Source organism: Suricata suricatta, chromosome 8, assembly GCF_006229205.1.
Source record: "Suricata suricatta isolate VVHF042 chromosome 8, meerkat_22Aug2017_6uvM2_HiC, whole genome shotgun sequence".
Lineage (NCBI taxonomy): Eukaryota > Metazoa > Chordata > Mammalia > Carnivora > Herpestidae > Suricata > Suricata suricatta.
Genome location: NC_043707.1, coordinates 22,661,579 through 22,681,164, shown reverse-complemented (window position 1 = coordinate 22,681,164; position 19,586 = coordinate 22,661,579). Strand labels below are relative to the sequence as shown.

At 39.5% G+C, this 19,586-nt stretch overlaps 1 protein-coding gene across 1 annotated transcript in view; it reads left to right on the top strand.

The window, feature by feature from the left end:
- Positions 1 to 19,586, top strand: part of ZNF713 (zinc finger protein 713) — a 43,154-nt gene that overhangs the window by 19,536 nt on the left and 4,032 nt on the right. Inside the window, exons 3-4 of the mRNA XM_029949100.1 lie at positions 11,807 to 11,933; positions 12,267 to 12,359. Coding sequence (XP_029804960.1) covers positions 11,807 to 11,933; positions 12,267 to 12,359 — 220 coding nt within the window. The remainder of the gene's footprint in view (positions 1 to 11,806; positions 11,934 to 12,266; positions 12,360 to 19,586) is intronic.

Here is a 19,586-nt window from a genome sequence, read left to right as displayed (position 1 = left end):
CAAGAAGATGTGGTATATATACACGATGGAGTACTACATGGCAATGAGAGGGAATGACATATGGCCATTTGTAGGAAAGTGGATGGACCTTGAGAGTGTCATGCTGAGTGAAGTAAGCCAGGCAGAGAAGGACAGATACCATATGTTTGCACTCATAGGTCTAACAGGAAAACAGGAGAGACCTAATGGAGAACACAGGGGAGCAGAGGAAGGAGAGAGAGTTGGGGAGAGAGAGGGATGTAAAATTTGAGAGACTATTGAATGCTGAAAATGAACTGAGAGTTGAAGGGGAGGGGGGGGAAAAGAGGTGGTGGTGATGGTGGAGGGCACTTATGGGGAAGAGCACTGGGTGTTGTATGGAAAACAATTTGACAATAAAATATTATGGAAAAAATAAAAAAATAAAAAAGTGTAATATTGGATGCTCCTATGAGTGTAGAATGCAACAAAGTACAATGGGTACTCAGAGAAGGGAGAAATCTGTTTGAGACTGGAAGGATGAGGGTAGACTTCATGGAGAAGATGGAGTTTGAATTTGTGCTGATATTGGGTAGAATTTGGAGACTGAAGTAGACAGGAGTGCTTCAGACAGGAAATAAAACTCGTGCAAGAGCAGGGACAATAACACTGTCAGCTGGAGCTGAACATTTATTTGGTACATTAGTGCTTTGGGACCTTTGGGTTGCAGGGAATAGATTTATTCAATTTATTCTTAATTATAAGGCTCCCCACAGACAGGAATAGAAAGACATCAAAAACTAAGGTGATATACCTGCTTCTTGGCATCTCTAGCTAAAGAAGTTTGTTTTAATTCTCCAGAACCATTTACTATGTGTGGGAAGCTGCAAAGATTCAGCTGCTTGGCCATTTGCTAGCCGGAAATGTCACTCCCTGAGGGGAGTTACAAAAATAGGCAGGGGAGCGCCACTCCCTGTCAGGAGAAGCCAGAAAAACAAAGATCAATTGCCTACCGGTAGGGTGGTGTGCTAAAAACCTTAGTTTGGTTCCTCTTTTACTCCAGCCTTAATCCCTTAACCCTGTTTCCTAGAAACCGACCTAGGTCAGCTGCCTTGTTTTCCTGCCTCGAAACCTTTATGAGATACGGTGTTTTCTCAATAAAGAAGAAGAGGCTTGATCAGAAAACGCTTGTCTTGCCTCACTCTCTGTGCTCCCCTTCCTGCCCTACTGTCTCTCCCTCCCTCAGGAACGAACCCGCAAGGATTTACCACTCCGCCGGCCGGGGCAAGGGACTGGACAAGTGACGCCCCAACGTGGGGCTGTGTGAGGGAACATGACAACTATGTTAAGAAGATGGTTCAGGGGCACCTGGGTGGCTCAGTCATGTAAGTGACTGACTCTTGATTTCAGCTCAGGTCATGATCTGATGGTTTGTGGGTTCGAGTCCTCCATCTGGCTCTGTGCTGACAGCTGGGAGCCTGGAGCCTGCTTCAGATTCTGTGTCTCCCTCTCTCTCTGCCCCTCTCATGCTCTCTCTCTCTCTCAAAAGCAAATAATAAACATTTAAAAAAACCTAGGTGGAGAAAAATAAATGGATTTGAGGGCTTTGCTTTGGGAAACAGCAGAGATTAGTAAGACTGATAAAGGCAAAAGAAGAAAAGAGGTGATTAAAAAAAAATGTAGCCCAGGAAGTGGCAGGCAGGGTAATGGTATATCAGATCATGTCACTAATCTGCTCAAAATGCATGGCTCCCATTTCACTCAGAGTAAAAGTCAGAGTCCTCATGGTGGCCTAAACGGCCCTACAGAATCTGGGCCTGTTACCTCTCAGACTTCATCATCCATTTTTCTACCCTTTGTCACTCCACCATAGCCACCATGGCCACATTCTTCCTTGAACATGCCACACACACCCTCACCTTAGGACCCTTGTACTAACTTTGCAGGTCTTTTTTCCAATGTCACTTCTCCAGTGACATCTTTCCTGACCATCCTATGTTAAATTGCAACTGCCTCAACCCCACCTTGTCAAGCCCTCTTACTCTACTCTTATTTTCTAACAGACTCTATAATTTACCCAAAATATTATGTTTTTTGTCCACTTTATCTTGCTAGAATGTAAATTTCATAAGGGTGGGGAATTCTGGTCATTTTTTCCTCCCACTGGTGTATCTCAACTGTGAGGAAAAGCTTAGGAATTCCCTGAGCTTGCACTGATGGGTTAACAAGGAATAAAGAAAAAGAAAACCATAGGATAGGATGTACACACCCAAGTTTGAGTAAACAAGATTAGGTAAATAAGATTAGGCAAACCAGGCAGAGGCCCCAGCTAGGACAAAGGTACGGGAATAGGAAATCTCGGGATGAAAAGATCCAAAATGAGATAAACAAGGTTAGGTGTCAGGGCAGAAATGCCACCCCCCAACTTTTAGCAGAAAGCTGCTTTCACAAGAAGGAAGGACCAAAATAGATAAATCGGTAAATAGGGCTATGGACGGCAAAAGGGTGAAGTTGCCCGGATCAGAGCTAATTAGCAGAAGAAGGGTGCCTTGTTGACCCTGAGGTAGCATGCTCTGTCTTGTCCCCTAGACCAGTTCAAGTAAACAGAGGCGGTGCCTCATGTTTGCTGTGAACAATCTTCCACCCAGCACTAGAATTTAATTTTGTATTGACCCAAACCCCTAACACCGTGTATTTCCCAAACCCCCCTTTCCCCACGCCTGTGAGTTCATGTTCACGGTTTCATTGTCTCTTTGTGCATGCCCATCACACTTGTTAGACTTCTGATTTTAATAAAAAAAGAGCAAGAGCCCTTACTCAGGACCCTTATCTCCTCTCGAACATTAGCCTCTCTTGCATTTTAATCCTGCAACCTGCTCTCTTGCTGGACAAGAGAGAACTCCAGACCCAGAGTCTGGGACACTCAAGCACCATGATTGTCGCATAAGGAAGCACTGAATATTTGTTGAAAAATGGAAATTTGTGGGGTGCCTGGGTGGCTTAGTCAGTTAAGAAGGGTCCAAACTCTTGGTTTCTCCTCAGGTCATGATCTTGAAGTTTATGAATTAGAGCCCAGTGTTGGGCTCTGTGCTGACAGTGTGGAGCCTGCTTGGGATCCTCTTTCTCTCTCTCTCTTTCAAAATATATAAATAAACTTAAAAAAAAGGAAAAATAGAAATTTTCATATGGTAAAGATTGCATCTCAAACCAGTGGTGAAAAGATAGCTTATTAAATAATTGATGTTGGCATTTCTGGGGAGCCATCTGGAAAAAGGTAAAGTTGAATCCATACCTCATACTTTACATCAGAATAGTCTTCAAACAAAACAGATGAACATGGGGTGGGGAGTGGAGGGGACAAGAGAGAGACAAACCTAAAGCAGACCCTTAACTGTGGAGAATAAACTGAGAGTTGCTGGAGGGGAGGTGGGTGGGAGGATGGGTTAAAAGGGTGATGGGTGTTAAGGAGGGAGCTTGTGATGAGCACTGGGTACTGTATGTAAGTGATGAATCGCCGAATCCTACACGTGAAACTAGTATTACAGTGTATGTTGACTATGTGGAATTTAAAACTTGGAAGACAAAAAAAAAATAGTCTTCAAGTGGATCTGAGATTTAAATGTGAAAAATTAAGCCTTAAAAGTATTACAGGAAAAATGGAAGTTTTAAGACCAGACACCATAAAACAGCTAGAAGATAGCAAAGGTGGTAAGCTCCTTGCTTGGCATCAGTCCTAGTGATATTTTTGGGGATCTGACTCCAGAAACAATGGCTACAAAAGCAAAAATAAACAAACGGGACTACATCAAAATAAAAGGATTCTGCACAGTGAAAGAAACCATCAACAAAATTGAAAAGGAACCTATTAAGTCACTTGGGTGACTCCATCAGTTGAGTGTCTGACCTTAGCTCAGGTCGTGATCTCACGGGTGAGTTCAAGCCCCCATCTGACTCCCTGCTGTCAGTGCCGAGGCCGCTTCAAATCCTCTGTCCGCCTCTCTCTCTGCACCTCCCCTGCTTGCTCTCTCCTCTCAAAAATAAATAAACATTTTTTAAATAAGAAAAATAAAAAGAAACCTACTGAATGAGAGAAGATATTCGCAAATCACATATCAGATAAGGGGATAAATTCCAGAACATAATAAAGAACTTCTACAGTCCAGGAACAAAAAAGCAAGCCCTCTGATTTTAAAAATGGACAGAGGGTCTGAATAGACATTTTTCCAAAGAAGACATACAGAAAGCCAGTAGGCACATGAAAAAATAGATGCGTAACATCACTAATTATCAGGGAAATGTAAACCAAAACCACAATGAGGTATTACCTCACACCTGTCAGAATGACTACTATCAGGAAGACAAAAACTAACAAGCGTTGGCAAGGCTGTGGATAAAAGGGAACCCTTGTGCACCGTTGGTGGGAATGTAAATCTGTCCAGCCACTATAGAAAGCAGTACAGAGGTTCCTCAAAAAATTAAAAATAGGGGCACCTGGATGGCTCAGGCGGTGAAGGGTCCAATTCTTGATTTCGGCTCAGGTCATGATCTTGCGGTTCATGAGATCAAGTCCCTGCATCGGGATATGTGCTCACAGCACAGAAGCTGCTTAAGATTCTCTCTCCCTCTCTCTCTGCCCCTGCCTGGTTCACATATGTGATCTCTCCCTCCCTCTGTGCCCCCACCCCAAAATAAATAAACTCTAAAAACAATTAAAAATAGAACTACCATCTAATCCAGCAGTTCCACCTCTGGGTATTTATATGAAGAAAACAAAAACACAAAGTCAAAAAGATATATGCACCCCCAACTTCTTTGCAGCATTGTTTGTAATAACCAAAATATGGAATCAGCTTAAATGTCCCATCAGTGGATAAAGAAGATGTAGGGATGCCTGGGTGGCTCAGTCAGTTGAGCATTCCACTTTGGCTTAGGTCATGATCTTGCAGTTCATGGGTTGGAGCCCTGTGTTGGGCTCTGTGCTGACAGAGCTTGGAGCCTGCTTCAGATTTTGTGTCTGCCTCTCCCCTGCTTGCGCTCTGTGTCTTTTTCTCAAAAATGAATAAACATTAAAAAAAGAAGCTGTATGTGTATATCTATGTATATGTATGTACACCACGGAATACTAGTCAGCCATAAAAAATGCAGTCTTGCCATTTGTGACAACATAGATGGACTTCAGGAGTATTAAGCTAAGTGAAATAAGTCAGAGAAAGATAAATACTACATAACTTCACTTATATCTGGAATCTAAAAAACAAAACAAATGAAGCAAAAACCCCCCCAAAACTCATAGATACAGAGAACAGATAGATGGTTGCCAGAGAGGAGGGGATTTGGGAGGTGGCAAAAAGAGTGAAAGAGATCAAGAAATACAAGCTTTGAGTTATAAGTCATGAGGATATAATGTATGGGGGCGGATATAGTCAATATTTTATTGCAAATTTGAAAGTTGCTAAGAAAGTAAAACTCATCACGAGAAAAAAACGTGTGGTAACTTTGTATGGTGATGTAGTAAATAGAATTAATGTAGTGATCATTTTGCAATGTATACAGATGTCAAGTCATTATGTTGTATACCTGAAACTGATATAATGTATCTCAATTAGGCATCAATTTAAAAAATGGGAGAATTCCTTCAGTGAGAAAAGGTTTTATAATTACTGGGAATCCAGCAGCTGTTAAAGAAAAGATTGATGGACTCAACTCCTTAAAAATATCCAAAAAATCTGCATGATAAGAAAACTATAAACAGAGTAAAAAGACATTGTCCAATGATGAAAAACATTTTGCCACTCAAATTAACAGTGGGCTAATTTTTGAAATATATAAACACTCCTCTAAATCAATAAGAGATTATGAATCTAATAAAAAATATGCATAACATAAAAAGATAATTCACAGGAAAGAAAATTCAGATACATCTTAAACACAAGAAAAATGTCATCTATACTCATAACAAGAGAAAATTTAAATTAAAACTAGAAAAAGCTTGATATTTTATCACCAAGCTTCATATGTGCCATGAGTTTGATACTTTCCACAAGCCTGTAACATAATCTTTTGGCAAAGCTTTGGGGAAACAGGCACCCTCTTACTCTGCTGGTATGAGTGTGTGGTAGATTGCATTTTTAGGAAAATGGCCAAACGTCTCCCATCAGAAACACTTTGTTAACAGTGTGACTTTGATACTTATTGCATCAAGAGACATTGAAGTCTATGTTCCCTCTGTTGACTCTGGGCAGGTCTGTGACCAGTGGAAGTAAAGCTTTGTGACTTCAAAGGCAAGTCAAAAAGCAATAAGCCTTCCACCTCATTGTTTTGAGATGCTTGCTCTACTTTGCCATGAAAGAAGCCAGACGGCCCTTGGAGAATCCCACCTGAAGAGGAACCAACATCCTCAAAGAAGAAATAATGGGCAATGTTGTCACTTTCATAATAAGGAAAATAGGAAATATACTTAATGAACTCAAATATCTAAGAAGATTTTCAGGTAGAAGATTGAAAGTCCCAATTGTTTTAGGCTTTTGGCTACCTAAAGTAAAATACAAAAGGAAAAATATCAGCTAAAAAAGGACTGTTAAATATAAAGAAGCCAAGAGTTACAGGGTTTGAAAATGAACCTTTCCCATTCACACCACTCAACATGTGCACAGTTCACCTACGTATTAGACCCACAACGAATTGCTGTTTACTTGAAATACCTCCAGTGACTATTTCTGTGCTATTCCTACCATTGTAAATTGGGGGGGTGGCTAGGGAAGGACTTGAGGATGGGACCAAATAAGTATTTCTTTAGTTCACAGGTCGTAGTATAGAGAGAAATTCAAGGAACCATGCCTGAGGAACTACACTCCAAGATTCTTATCTGTGTGTGGACCTAACTTAGGTGACAAGATCCTGGACTTCAAATTGATGTCATAATGGAATGAAACCTGGGGGTTTATGGGAAGAAGATGGGTATATTTGCATATGGGAGAGATGTGAATTTTTATATTCTAGAAGGTAGACTGTGGCAGAGAGTATTTTCCAAAAATGACATGATTTCTCCCATCCCACAGGCTCTTCTGATAATCTGACTTAAAAACTTTCCATCTGAGCCTGGGTGGCTCAGTCAGTTAAGCATCCAGTTCTTGATTTCAGCTCAGGTCATGATCTCACTGTTGTGAGATTGAGCCCTGAGGGGGACTCTGTGCTGAGTGTGGAGCCTGCTTAAGATTCTGTCTCTTCCCCCTCCCTCTGCCTCTCTCTCTGTCTCCCACCCCCCTCAAAAAAAAAAAAAAAACCCTTCCCTTTGGATCTGGGCAGGTTCGTAGGCTTGTGACTATAGTGAAAGTGAACAATGTGACTGCTGAAACTTGGTCATAAAGGTGGCCCTCTTGGGAATTTTGCACTCAGAATCCAACTACTATTCCATGAAGAAGTCAGCTTGTTGAGAGGCCCATGCAGAGAGAAACTGAGGTTCCTGTCTGAGCACCCATCTGACAGCCAGTACCAACTTGTCAGCCATATGAGCAAGCCATCTTAAAAGTGAATCCTACAGCCCAAAGTTAGCCACTCCAGCTGAAACCAAATGGTACAAAGATGAGCTAGTCCCGTCAAGTCCTGCCCATATTGCAGATTTTGTAAATAAAATAAATGATTGTTGTTTTGAGCTACTAAACTTTGGGGTAGTTTGTTATGCAACAATAGATTGTTATAGTGTGTAAATTGATAGAACCCTTATAAGAGATCAGTTTGACAATATATATCAGAATTACAGATTTTATATATTCTTTTCCTAGATACCCTATTTTGGGAAATTGATTCTTCAGACAGATTTGTTCACAGTTGCAAAATAATATACACACAAGATAATTCACTGCAGCATTATTTATAATAGCAAGAGTAGAAAATAGATAAAATGTTTTTAATACACTAGTTAAATAAGTTGTGCAACATTCACACAATAAAGTTCCTTGCAGCCATGAAAGAGAATGAGGTAGATAACCATGAACTGATGTGGAGGAATTTCTAGGAGAAACTGTTCAGTGAAAAAATAAAAATGCAAGAGTTCTCTATAGTGCACTATTTTTTTGTGGAAGAAAGAAGAGGAAATAAAAACATACATACACGTGTATTTGCTCATTTGAGCAAAAAGGAACACCAGGTTGAAATTTAGTCTGAGATTGGTTGCCAGTAGGGCTTGAATGAGAATGGATGAAAAAGAAAGAGAATGGCAGGGAGAGGGAGAGGGTTTGAGGGGGAGGGCCTTCAACTGAATGCAAGCAGAAACAAACGAAACTGTATTTCAAATTACTGACATAACCACACTTAAGGAATCAGGCAGGAAAAGGAGTTAATCTTTAAATCTAAATAGTTGGGCTCTACTCAGAGACTAAAAGCAAAGCAACTGTAAATATGGAACTTTAAGTTATAGGTTTCTTTTGTGCAGAGGCATGAGTTAGCATGAAAAGAGAGGATAAACTCAGCCATGTTGGATTGGAATTAGAGGTATCAGTGTGATCTCATAATACATAGAGCTAAATATAGAAATGGTTATGGAGCCGTGTTTGTGTTCACATATACGTACATCATTGTGTACATACCTCTGTTTCCTGGGCACAACCCCTGAAAAGGTCTAGAGGCAGTAATATTCCGGGATCATTGAACACACCTAGAGCCCAGATCTTGGTTTTTCAATGCCATTCTCCATTAAAAGGAACTAGACATAACATTCAGTATTTGACCAATAGAACAGATCATGATACATACCAACCCTGCAGATCCTTTGTTTAGAAGCAGAGCCACTCAGTGTTTGACCATTAGAAGGAACCATGGATCCTTGAAGAAATGGGTAATTCCAGCCTTGGGGCAGAAGAGCACAAAATGTACCTTGAAAGAACATATTTCTGTTCCCAAAAAGTAAAGTGCTCAGAGAATCATAGGGAAATGTCAAAGGACACAGAGGCCAGTTTGATGGACTCCTACTGGCTAAATCCAAGACAATCTGAGCATTAAAATAGTGATAGTAAATGATTATAACTTACTGAATAAAATAAAATAAATCCACCTGATACAAATTAATGAAAGAATGAGAAGGGAAACCTCTTAACAGTAGAAAAACAACTAATACAACAAATGATGGCATTAGAAAAGTAAGCAATGTTTGTAATTGTAATTGATTCAGGCAAGTATCAGTGCTAAATCTAGGGGATGGAAGTTTGAGGAAGAACAAGATATTTACACAGTCTCAAAGTATCTCCCCCACAAGATACTTAATAATTTCAAGGTGAAATAGCAATTTCCTAGTAGAAATTCCTGGTAGATAATGACCTTAACCAAATTATCAAAATTGCTGGTCAATAATAACTAGTCAATAATGTGTACTACCTCTGCCAAAAGTGGATACTGTGAATCCACTCATGAGACACTTTTATTCTCAAAATAACTAGCCTATACTTTTCCAAATGTCTGTGTTATGAAATATAAAGAAAGGCTCAGTAACTGCTGCAGAGTAAAAGAGACAAAAGATAGAAGACAAATGTAGCACATGGTCTTGAATTTTCTTTTGTTTTAAAGGACATGATTAGGACAGTTAGTGAAATCTGATTTAGTGTATAGTTTAGACAATGGTATTGTATCAGTGCTAATTTCTTGATTTTGATCATTGTGCTATTGTTATGTAAGAGAATTCCTTGTTTTTAGAGAGTAAACACTGAATTTTTTTAGAGGTAAAGGGGCATCATGTCTGCAGCTTACTCTTAAACAGTCCAGAAAAATTATAGAGAGAAAAAGGAAGAGGAGAGGGAGGAATTTTTTTTAAATTATTGCAGCTTTTCTTTAAGTCTGAAATCATGTCAAAAAATTTTAAGTTTAAAAACTATAATAAGGGGCTCCTGGGTGTTCAATCAGTTAAGCATCCGACTCTTCATCTCAGGTCAGGTCATGATCTCACAGTTTGTGGGTTTAAGCTCCAAATAGGGCTCTGTGCCAACAGAGCAGAGCCTGCTTGGGATTCTGTTTCTCCCGCTGTCTCTGCTCCTCCCTGTTTGCTCACACAATCTCACTCTCTCAAGTTAATAAACTTAAAATAAATAAACTTAAAAGAAAAATTTAAAAATAATGTATACAGTATGTTACCTTTGAGGTAAAAAAAAAGTGGGAGGAAATAATCTATATTTGCATAAAGAATCCCGGGAAAATACACTAAAATTTATAAATAGCAACTATCTTTTGGGGGTAAGAGCTGGATAGAGAGGAAAGAAGCCTGGGAGAGAAATTGTTTTTACTACTTTTTTATATGTTTTTGTTTCTAAACCATATTAATACTAACATATTATCTACCTAAAAGTAAGAAGAAAATAGAAGAAACAGGCAGCCAAGTGCAGAATCATTATTAGAAGCTACAGAAGGAAAGAGAAAGTACTAATTAAACAGCCAAAAAAGAACTACAAATGCAGGTATTAAAGGATGTGGACTATAATAAATTCAGTTTTCCTCACCCTGGTACTGCACGGAAGAGGCATGGAGAAAGTAGAATAGAAATTAGAAATAAAAGTCACAAGAGGGAAGATATTTGTAGAAGCAGAAAACACATCTTTGAGGTATGATGGAAAGAACATAGGCTTAGAATAGGATTGAAGATAAAATCCAGTTCCTGCTATTTACTGGCTGTACGTCCTTCGATAAATTATTTAATTTCTTGTACCTTGGTGACTCATCTCTAAATTGCCTGTGTTACTTAATTGAAATATATCTTAGAAGGATATGTTATCAAAGCATGAAAGTTAATATAAATAAAATGCCAGTACTGTATTTAAATATCGACTATTGGGGTGCCTGGGTGGCTCAGGCAGTTAAGCCTCCGGCTTCGGCTCAGGTCATGATCTCACGGTTCATGGGTTTGAGCCTCACGTCGGGCTCTGTGCTGACAGCTAGCTCAGAGCCTGGAGCCTGTCTTCGGATTTTGTGTCTCCCTCTCTCTCTGACCCTCCCCTGCTCGCGCTGTCTCTCTCTGTCTCTCAAACATAAATTGAAAGCATTAAAAAAAATTAAATAAGTATCGACTATTACCTTATGGGGGAAAGCACTTATTTGTAACACCACACTCACTCTGATGAATTGAGGAGTTATTATACCCATGGAATGGGTGGTATTTGGCAGGGGTGGGGGACGGTTAGGTAGTAAAGTGAGAAGGGGAGGAATACATATTGTTTGTGTGCGCCTGTATTTGTATCATGTATCTCTTAGAGCAAAAGGATTGTTAAAAAGCACTGACAGTGGCGGAAATTTAGAAGTCACCCTTTTTTATTTGTGTTTCTTACCTGCAGCAAGGCAGTTTCTTTTACTGATCCCCACATGCACCATGTCTTCTACTCTAAGTCTGTTTGCCCTTGCTCCTTTTTCTTTTTTTCAACCCACTGGAATACCTTCTCTCCAATTCTATCTGAAATTTTAAAATCTGTTAAGGATCTGTTGAGGATACACAAAATCCATCAACTTGACACCTCCTTACAGTATTTCTACTGATCCTGAACTCTTTAACTTCTGAAATCTTATAGCATGAATTTCCTATACAGTTTTTTAATTGTTTAGATGAGGAGAGTTTTCCCCTTGCAACAAACTGTAGAAAGCCTAAAAGCAAGCATTATTTCATGCATGTCTTTATGTCTGTCTTAAGAGATGATAGAGGTACTAATTGTTTTAAAATTTTTGACCCAGATTGCTCCGAGAGAGTCCTGAAGACTGGCAGCTCAACAGCTCAGACATCCTCACCTTTTCCACTGCCATTGCTGCACCGTTGCCCCTTCCCCAAAGGGCCCCTGTAAAAAGCAGTTTCTGGCTAAGTAGGATGTACTTGATATTTCAGGAGTCACTGACATTCCAGGACGTGGCTGTGGACTTCACCAGAGAGGAGTGGGATCAGCTGTACCCTGCTCAGAAGAATCTTTACCGAGACGTGATGCTGGAGAACTACAGGAATCTGGTCGCGCTGGGTAAGGAGGTTGCCCCTGTCAAACTAGAAACCATTCTAAATGGGTTTATTTCCTTACGTAGTGAAAATTTCCAAAGCTTTTGTGAATACAGTTCAGGCCAGGACAGAATGCTGATCAGTGCTGGAGACAAAGGACCTTTGTTTCCTGCTTTTTCTCCTCAGGTAAAAGGTGTTGACTTTGTTGAGTTTGAGATGAGTAGCTTTGTTTTGCTGCCTCTGACGTTTCCCCTTTCCAAATCCAGAGGCCCTAAAGACTAAAATAGTTGGAAATGAGTTCTGAGAGAGTTTTGTTCCCAGTATAAACTTCTGTGACACACACTTTTCCCATGAATAGGGCATCAACTGTATAAGCCAAAGGTGATCTCTCAGTTGGAGCAGGAGGAGCGGCGGATGATGGAAGGAGGCAGCCCAGGGGGCACTCGCGCAGGTGAGGGGCAAGCGCTGGGGTCTTCGCTGCTCAGTGAAGGGAGGCAGTCACTTCTGAAATGTTCAACTGAGTGTGCTCCTAATCCCTGCCTCTGCGATTTAAAAATACTGAGCACCTTATAAGTCCAGTTTATGTTTGACTTTTTTCCAAAATGGAAATGCTCTCTTATTATTTTTCTGATTAAATGGATAATGTATACTTATTTTGTAAAAATTTACACAACACAAACCTTACGTTCAAGGCATTAATTTTAACATTCACAAATACCTTGGTATTGTAAATCTCCACGTACTATTTTCTGGTCGTTATTCATACGTTCTCTCAGTATTCTTTAAGTCTTCCTTTTCTGTGTCAAAGATCCTCTACCGTTTTTACCTACTTTTCATTCTTTTTCCTTTTATTATTAAACTCTTTAAATTTGCCTAAAACCCATAACCTCAGTTTTAGTTATTTAGATTCCCTGTGTGATATGACTCCTGTCCTATCTGGACTACTAAAAGCGTTTCTTGGAGATTACTACTGACTTTCCACCAGTCAAATCCAGTGACAAAAACAAACAAACAAACAAACAAACAACCAGTTATTGTCTCCTATGTGATCTTGTTGCATTCGATTGTGTTAGCTTTACTTTCTTGAAATTTTCTTCCACCCTGGCATGTGATACACACATACGTACAAAATACACTCCTGTAGTCTCTGTCCTGTGTCTCTACCTGCTCCTTCACTACCTTCTCTCCCTTTTTATTCTTCTAAAGGTATGTATCCCTACAGACGTGGTGCTCAGCTCTGCAGCACTTTGCTTTTAAGTAGCCCTTCTGTGTTATTTTCCCATGTCTATATTTCTTTCTTTTTTTTAAATGTTTTATTTATTTTTGAGACAGAGACAGACCATGAGCAGAGGGGAGGGGCAGAGAGTGAGAGGGAGACACAGAATCTGAAGCAGGCTCCAGGCTCTGAGCTGTCAGCACAGAGCCTGATGTGGGGCTTGAACTCATGAACTGTGAGATCATGACCTGAGCCAAAATTGGACACTTAACCAACCCAGGCGCCCCACCATGTCTATATTTCTAGCCTCAGTATTTCACCAACATTCTCTTCCCACATTTCAGATTATGTTTTTGTTTACAAATGTTATGCCATCATTTTAATTATTTCAAAACCTAGATTTTCTGGGAAGCATCCTATTAAATGTGAGACTTCTTAACCAAAAGCCCCCAAACCATAGCTCCCTATTGTTGGCATACCACCTACAAGGTTCTGTCTGGTTATATTAGTAAGTAGTTGACTATGAAATGTATGCCAGATACTGAGTTAGGTGTTTTCCACTCTGGTTTATTAAGCCAGGTTAACTTACCCCACCTCTATCTAGTGTCCGCCCTGATTCTTTGCTCTGGCACTTGTTTTTCCCATTTGGACTTGGTTTTCTGTCACTGAGACTTGAGCTTATTTTTCAAGGTGGCTTTGACTCGGCTGTCCTTTTTGCTTTTAGTTCTCCAGATAATGTTAGGTAGGAATCCTTGTTTCTGTTTCAGCCTCATTGAACCTGAATTTTGGTCTGGCCAGTGCTGTCATTCCATAAGTAGAGATTAATAATTAAAACATTTTTTAGGAGCCCTAGCACTTTCCCTGACAACAGTAGGTGTGTTATTTCTATGAATCTCTATACTCTGAAACCTGGGAAGTAGGAAACCAAAGAAAGAAATGAAAAACTCCCTTCCTAGGTGAATTGCCAGTATAGGTACTTACACCAGAAGACAGAGCTATTCTTTCCCTCAGGTACATATTTTTTTTTCACACGGACATACCCATTTGTAAGATCCACACTCTCTCCCATTATGTCTCTATGGGTCATAATGTCCCTTGGGGTCACAGACCCCAAGCTAGAGAAAATAACTGCTAACTTGGGAAAATTTCCAGAACTTATTATGTGGATGCCTAAGGCTCTTGGTTCACAGATCAACTTGAACAAGTGATTTCCTCATATCCTCCTTGTCAGGAGTGAGCAGCCTGGCAGTCTCCTCCCGAGACAACTTGCATTTTTGCATTATTCTATGAGACACAGAGACACCGTGACTGGTTTCTCTGATGAGGATGTGGCAGAACATTTCTTTTGATGGACTGATCTAATTCTGGCTTGCCCGCTGGGTTACTGCTTGCCTTTTTGTCATCTACTGGTGCCTACTTATCTAGAAATCTCTTCCAGATGAAGGTGAGACCTGGAAAATGTCCAGTTTTAGCAACGAAGAAGTTAATAATTATATTAATAAGAGAAATAATGGGAATGAGTAGAAGAATGATCAGTTAGTAGTACATTGTCAAGTGAATAGGAAGAAAACAGGTAGAGCTGGTAAGTATGCAGTGCTCTTACAAGAAGTTAGAATAATAAAGGGAGACAATAGGAAGTATATGCTGGCATAGAAGCTAGTGTCCAAAGAGGATTGTTCCAAGCAGGAATGGCCTTAGCATGTTTGTAATGCTGAAGGGGAGGGGTTAATAGAGTGGGTAAGTAGAAAATAGATACAAATTATGAAGCAAGGTTCTAGAAGAGATGGGAGTGGGATTGGAAAGAAGGAGATGAGGGTAATTTTGTTGGAGAAAGATTTGGGGGAGTTCACAGTGGTTATTTCTATTTTCTTGGCAAAGTAGGAGGCAAGGTTGTCTTTTGAACATAAAGGAATCTGGGGAGGGTAAGAACAGAACTTGAGGCGCACTTGCTTTAGCTTACTGAGGTCAACAGAAGCTGACCAAAAATGAATCAAGAGATTACCAAGAAGCTTTGAGGGTCCAGATGAGATTTTGCCCTATGCATTTGTGGTTTCCAGTGACCCTGCATACATTTGCCATTTCTCCTGTTCTACCAGCAGTGGAAAGGCTTTGTAGAGCCCAGATTGAGGGCCTGTCAGTCTGGTGGAACTGAAGGAGGAAAACTGAGAGTTTGTTTAATTCAGGTGATTTGACATAGAGTCCAGGAAGTAACAAGAAAAAGTAAGGCCTGAAGAGGACTGAAAACTAGAAAACTGCAGAAGTCAAAGCAGCAGAAGTCTAGATGAGATCAGAAAGCAGGTGGAACATGAATACGACCATAGTCTACTTGCTGGCCCAGATTTCCTCTATGGGTCAAAGTTCAGATATAGCTGTATAGCCAGGTAAATAATTGTGGAAGTGAGTGAAGGTAAAAACACTAACAACTACCAGTTAGAAAGTAAGATGGAAGAGAAGAGCCCAATTAATAGTAACTAAAAAGATAAAACACATAGAAATAAACTTTTAACAATAAATATACCACACCTGCATGAGGAAAACTTTAAAACATTGACAGACACAAAAATAAACTTGAATAAATAGGCGTACCAAGATATCAGTATGCCTAATACACATATAATGTCATCCCATAAAAAGTGCCTTCAAGATTTGGGGGAAGTCTAGATAAGCTCATTCTAAAGCTCATATTGAAAAACCAAAAGACAAAAATAATCTGGAAAACTCTGAAAGGAAAAACAATGAGGGGTTATCTCACCAAATAATATATAGCAAAAGTTTATTAATCAAAACAAGGCAACCACCTGAACAGAATAGAAAATCTGGAAATAGACCCAGATGTATGCAGGAGTTCAGTATATATTAAAGGCATTCTTTCAAATTAGTAGTGAAAAGGCATACATCTTAATAAAATGGTACTGGGATAACTGGTATTTCAAAGGCAGACTTTTCTTTTTTCATTATAATTGACACACAATGTCCCATTAGTGTCAGGTGCACAGCGTAGTGATTCATCTTTATGCTGTGCTTACCACGATTGTAATTAGAAAAGATAGACCTTTTAGTGAATATTGAGTAGCCATCTGGAAAAAGATAAAGTTGGATCCATAGCTTACCCCTTAAACTAAGATACTCCAAAGGAATCAGAGATGTTAAATGTAAAACATGAAGCCATAAGAGACCTGGGAGAAAACAGGAGAAAACGTAGGAGAAATGAGGAAGTCACTTCTGACTATGATTCAAAATCTAGAAGAATTAAAGAAAAGATTTATACTTTGAACAGACACAAATCCCCAAATTCTGCATGGTATAGAATAATAAGGTGTGAAGGTAAGTGGCGATGGCAGGAAAATATTTGCAACTTATATCAGCAGGGCTAAGCTCCCATTAATAAAAGGCTCCTGGTGTACCTGAGTGAGTTCGTTGGTTGGGTGTCTAACTCTTAGTTTTGGCTCAGGGCATGATCTCATGGTTCATGGGATCGAGCCGACACTGGACTCTACACTGCCAGGACAGAGCCTCCTTGGGATTCTCTCTCTCCCCAACCTCGCTCATGCTTGCTTTCTCACTCTCTCAAAATAATCTAATCTGATCTAATTTTAGAAAGGCTTCTCTAAATCATTAAGAAGTCAACAGCCCAGTAGAAATATACACAGTTCTTGGGTAAATGAGTACAAATATGTGAACAGTTCTTAGGTAAATGAGTACAAATATGTTTCATGTAAGAAAAAATGTTCAGTCTCACTCATGATAAGAGAAGCACAAATTGGAACTACACCAGATAACCTTTTTTCACCTATCAGGTTAAGCCCAAAAATTTGTGTGCAAACACTGTTGATAAGTCTGTAGGAGAGAAGCACTCTCATACATCGCTAGTATAAGATGAACCACCAGTCAACCCAGGATGCCTTAGAATGATCAAGGGGGTCTCCCTTTCCAGATCACCCTGTTTGGTATTGTAGACTCTTTGGATGAACAAACATTGTCTAGAATCATATGTTTGTGTAAACAGTTTTATGGGAACACAGCCACGCCCCCTCTATCACTCATATATTGCCTGTGCTGCTTGGACACTCTAACAGCAGAGTTGAGCAAACAGTAAACCCCATATGACCTACAAAATCTTAAATATTTACAAGATGACCCTTTACAGAAAAAGTTTACCAACCTCTGCTAAACCAATAGTTTTTAATTGTTTATATCCACCACCCTCATTAAGAAATACGTTTTTATTACAACCTGTAAGATCTGTATAATCTATAAAATTGAGACCAAAACTTTACCAAACATTTATTCTTATTGCTACATTGGATGAACTCTGATAGTTTCTCATCTTTTTAGGCTGTTTTGTTTCAGTTTTTAATTTATTGTTTTACCAAGTAAATTAATATCATAACTCACTATAGATCAGGGTACTTTTTTTTAATTAGCAAAAGAGAACTGGAAATACTACAGTGCTTTGCACATAGAAAGGGTAAACTTTTTAAAATTTGTTTTTCTCTCTCCGTTTCTTCCTAATTCTTTCCCTTTCTCCCTCTTTCTTTCCCCGCCCCTTCTGTTCCTCTTTCCCTTCTTGTTTCCTTCCTTCCTAATCCTAAATAACTCAGTTCAGAAGGCATTGGATGAGGCTAAGCAGCAGCGTAGACTGTCTACTTGATGACGTATACAGTAGTGCAGAAGGCTCTTCAAGATGTTGTTCAGGTTGCCCAGTGACATCATGACATGCTTATACTGACCACGGTCACATCTAGAGGGTATCCCTATCTAGATACAAATGAGATCAGAAGTCTAGGTATCCTAGAAATCTAATTTTATCAGTGACTCATAACCTCAAGAGTTGATCCAGGGAATATGGAGTCAATGGAGACAAATAGCAACCACTTGAGACTACAGCAAATGCCCTGTTTTTCTTCATGTAGAGCCCTTAGGCTCCTGCAAGAATAATGAAAGTCTGATAAACGCCTGCAATAAGCTAGAGAGCCTTAGTCTGTAGCCATGACCAAGATATTACATACACATAAGTAGCTTAGGACTTGGGCATAAAATAGATTGCATATCATTCTCCCAGTGTAGGCAGGCAAAGCTCTTCCACTTGCATGTCTGAAACCACTTTCTCCCCAAGTAGCACTTTTTGTGTAATCTCAGACATGAGAGGAGCAGGCAGTGTAAGAGGGGAGTAGGCAGAAGTGCAAAGTAGGACTTGGGAACTTCAATGAATGATTGGGTTCCTAGCCAGGTAAGGTCAAACCAGGAAGAAAGTAGACAGTGAATAATGAATCAACAGCACCTCTGCATGCTCTCTTATACATGGCTTGATGAAATTGTTCATCCTTATCAGTGCCTACCCTCCTTTTAAGATAAGTTGCAGTCATGTCTGCTAACATGGGGGCTTAGTTTAAGTGAGGAGCTAGAGCAAATGTACTAGAGTTTGTTCTTCACAAATGCTTTGAAGCCCAAGACAATCATTGTCTCACTCTGGAGTCTAGACTCTGTTCCCTGGCATCGCACTGGGATGTAGCTAGGCAGCCTTGTGATTGAAGATCTGATGCTCTTGGAAGGTATTCAGAGTAGGGGAGCAGTGCCTGTACAGCCTGTGCACAGTCACTCCTCCTGTTATCAGGAGATGACAAGTCTGCCAACCAGCGGCGGTTTTCCCTTTTCCCTCACAGAGGCACGGAAAGAAGGCAGTCAGCAAAAGTGGCCATGAATATGTTGATGAAGCCACCATGTTTCCAGGAATAAACAAAAGTTTTGGAAGCTAGGCCACAGGGAATGAAAGCCCTGAACTCTACTCCTAGGCAGAAAATATCTTCAAAGTTCTAGCCAGTCATTCTAAACATTTTAGAGCCAAAGTCTGTAGGCAAGACAAAAGCACTTGGGCTGAAAATAAAGTGGACCCATTGATAATTTGGGTGAAGTGATCAGTGGGTTTAAAATGAATCTTTTAAATCACTATTTTTTTCCACATAAAATTTTGGACCAGAGTAGGTTCTGTTTATGTATCTTTTTGTGTATCTTTAAGCATACTGATCTGTTTCTCACAATTTTCTTATTTTTTCTTTTTAAAATTTCTATTTCATATTCAGCCAACTAACTATTCTTGCCATGCTGTCTGTGATAACACTAAGTCCAGTGTAACTTAAATGTGATTGATTAAAAATACTTTGATATATTTATCAAAGATAAATTAGATATTTAAAATTAGATATTTAAAAACCTTTAAAAATTGCATGGAAATATATTTGTCGACATGGAAATGTGTTCATGATATGCAGTAATGTAAAAAAGCAAAATACAAAACAGTATTATGGTATCGTTTCATTTTATTTTCCCAAGATAGTTGTAGGCATAATTATTAATGGTGCCCCCCCTTTTACTCTCAAGTGTCCTACTAATTAGGATGATAATTGTATGTGCCAGCTTCAAGGCCAACACTCCTTCAGCTTATATATATATATATATATATAT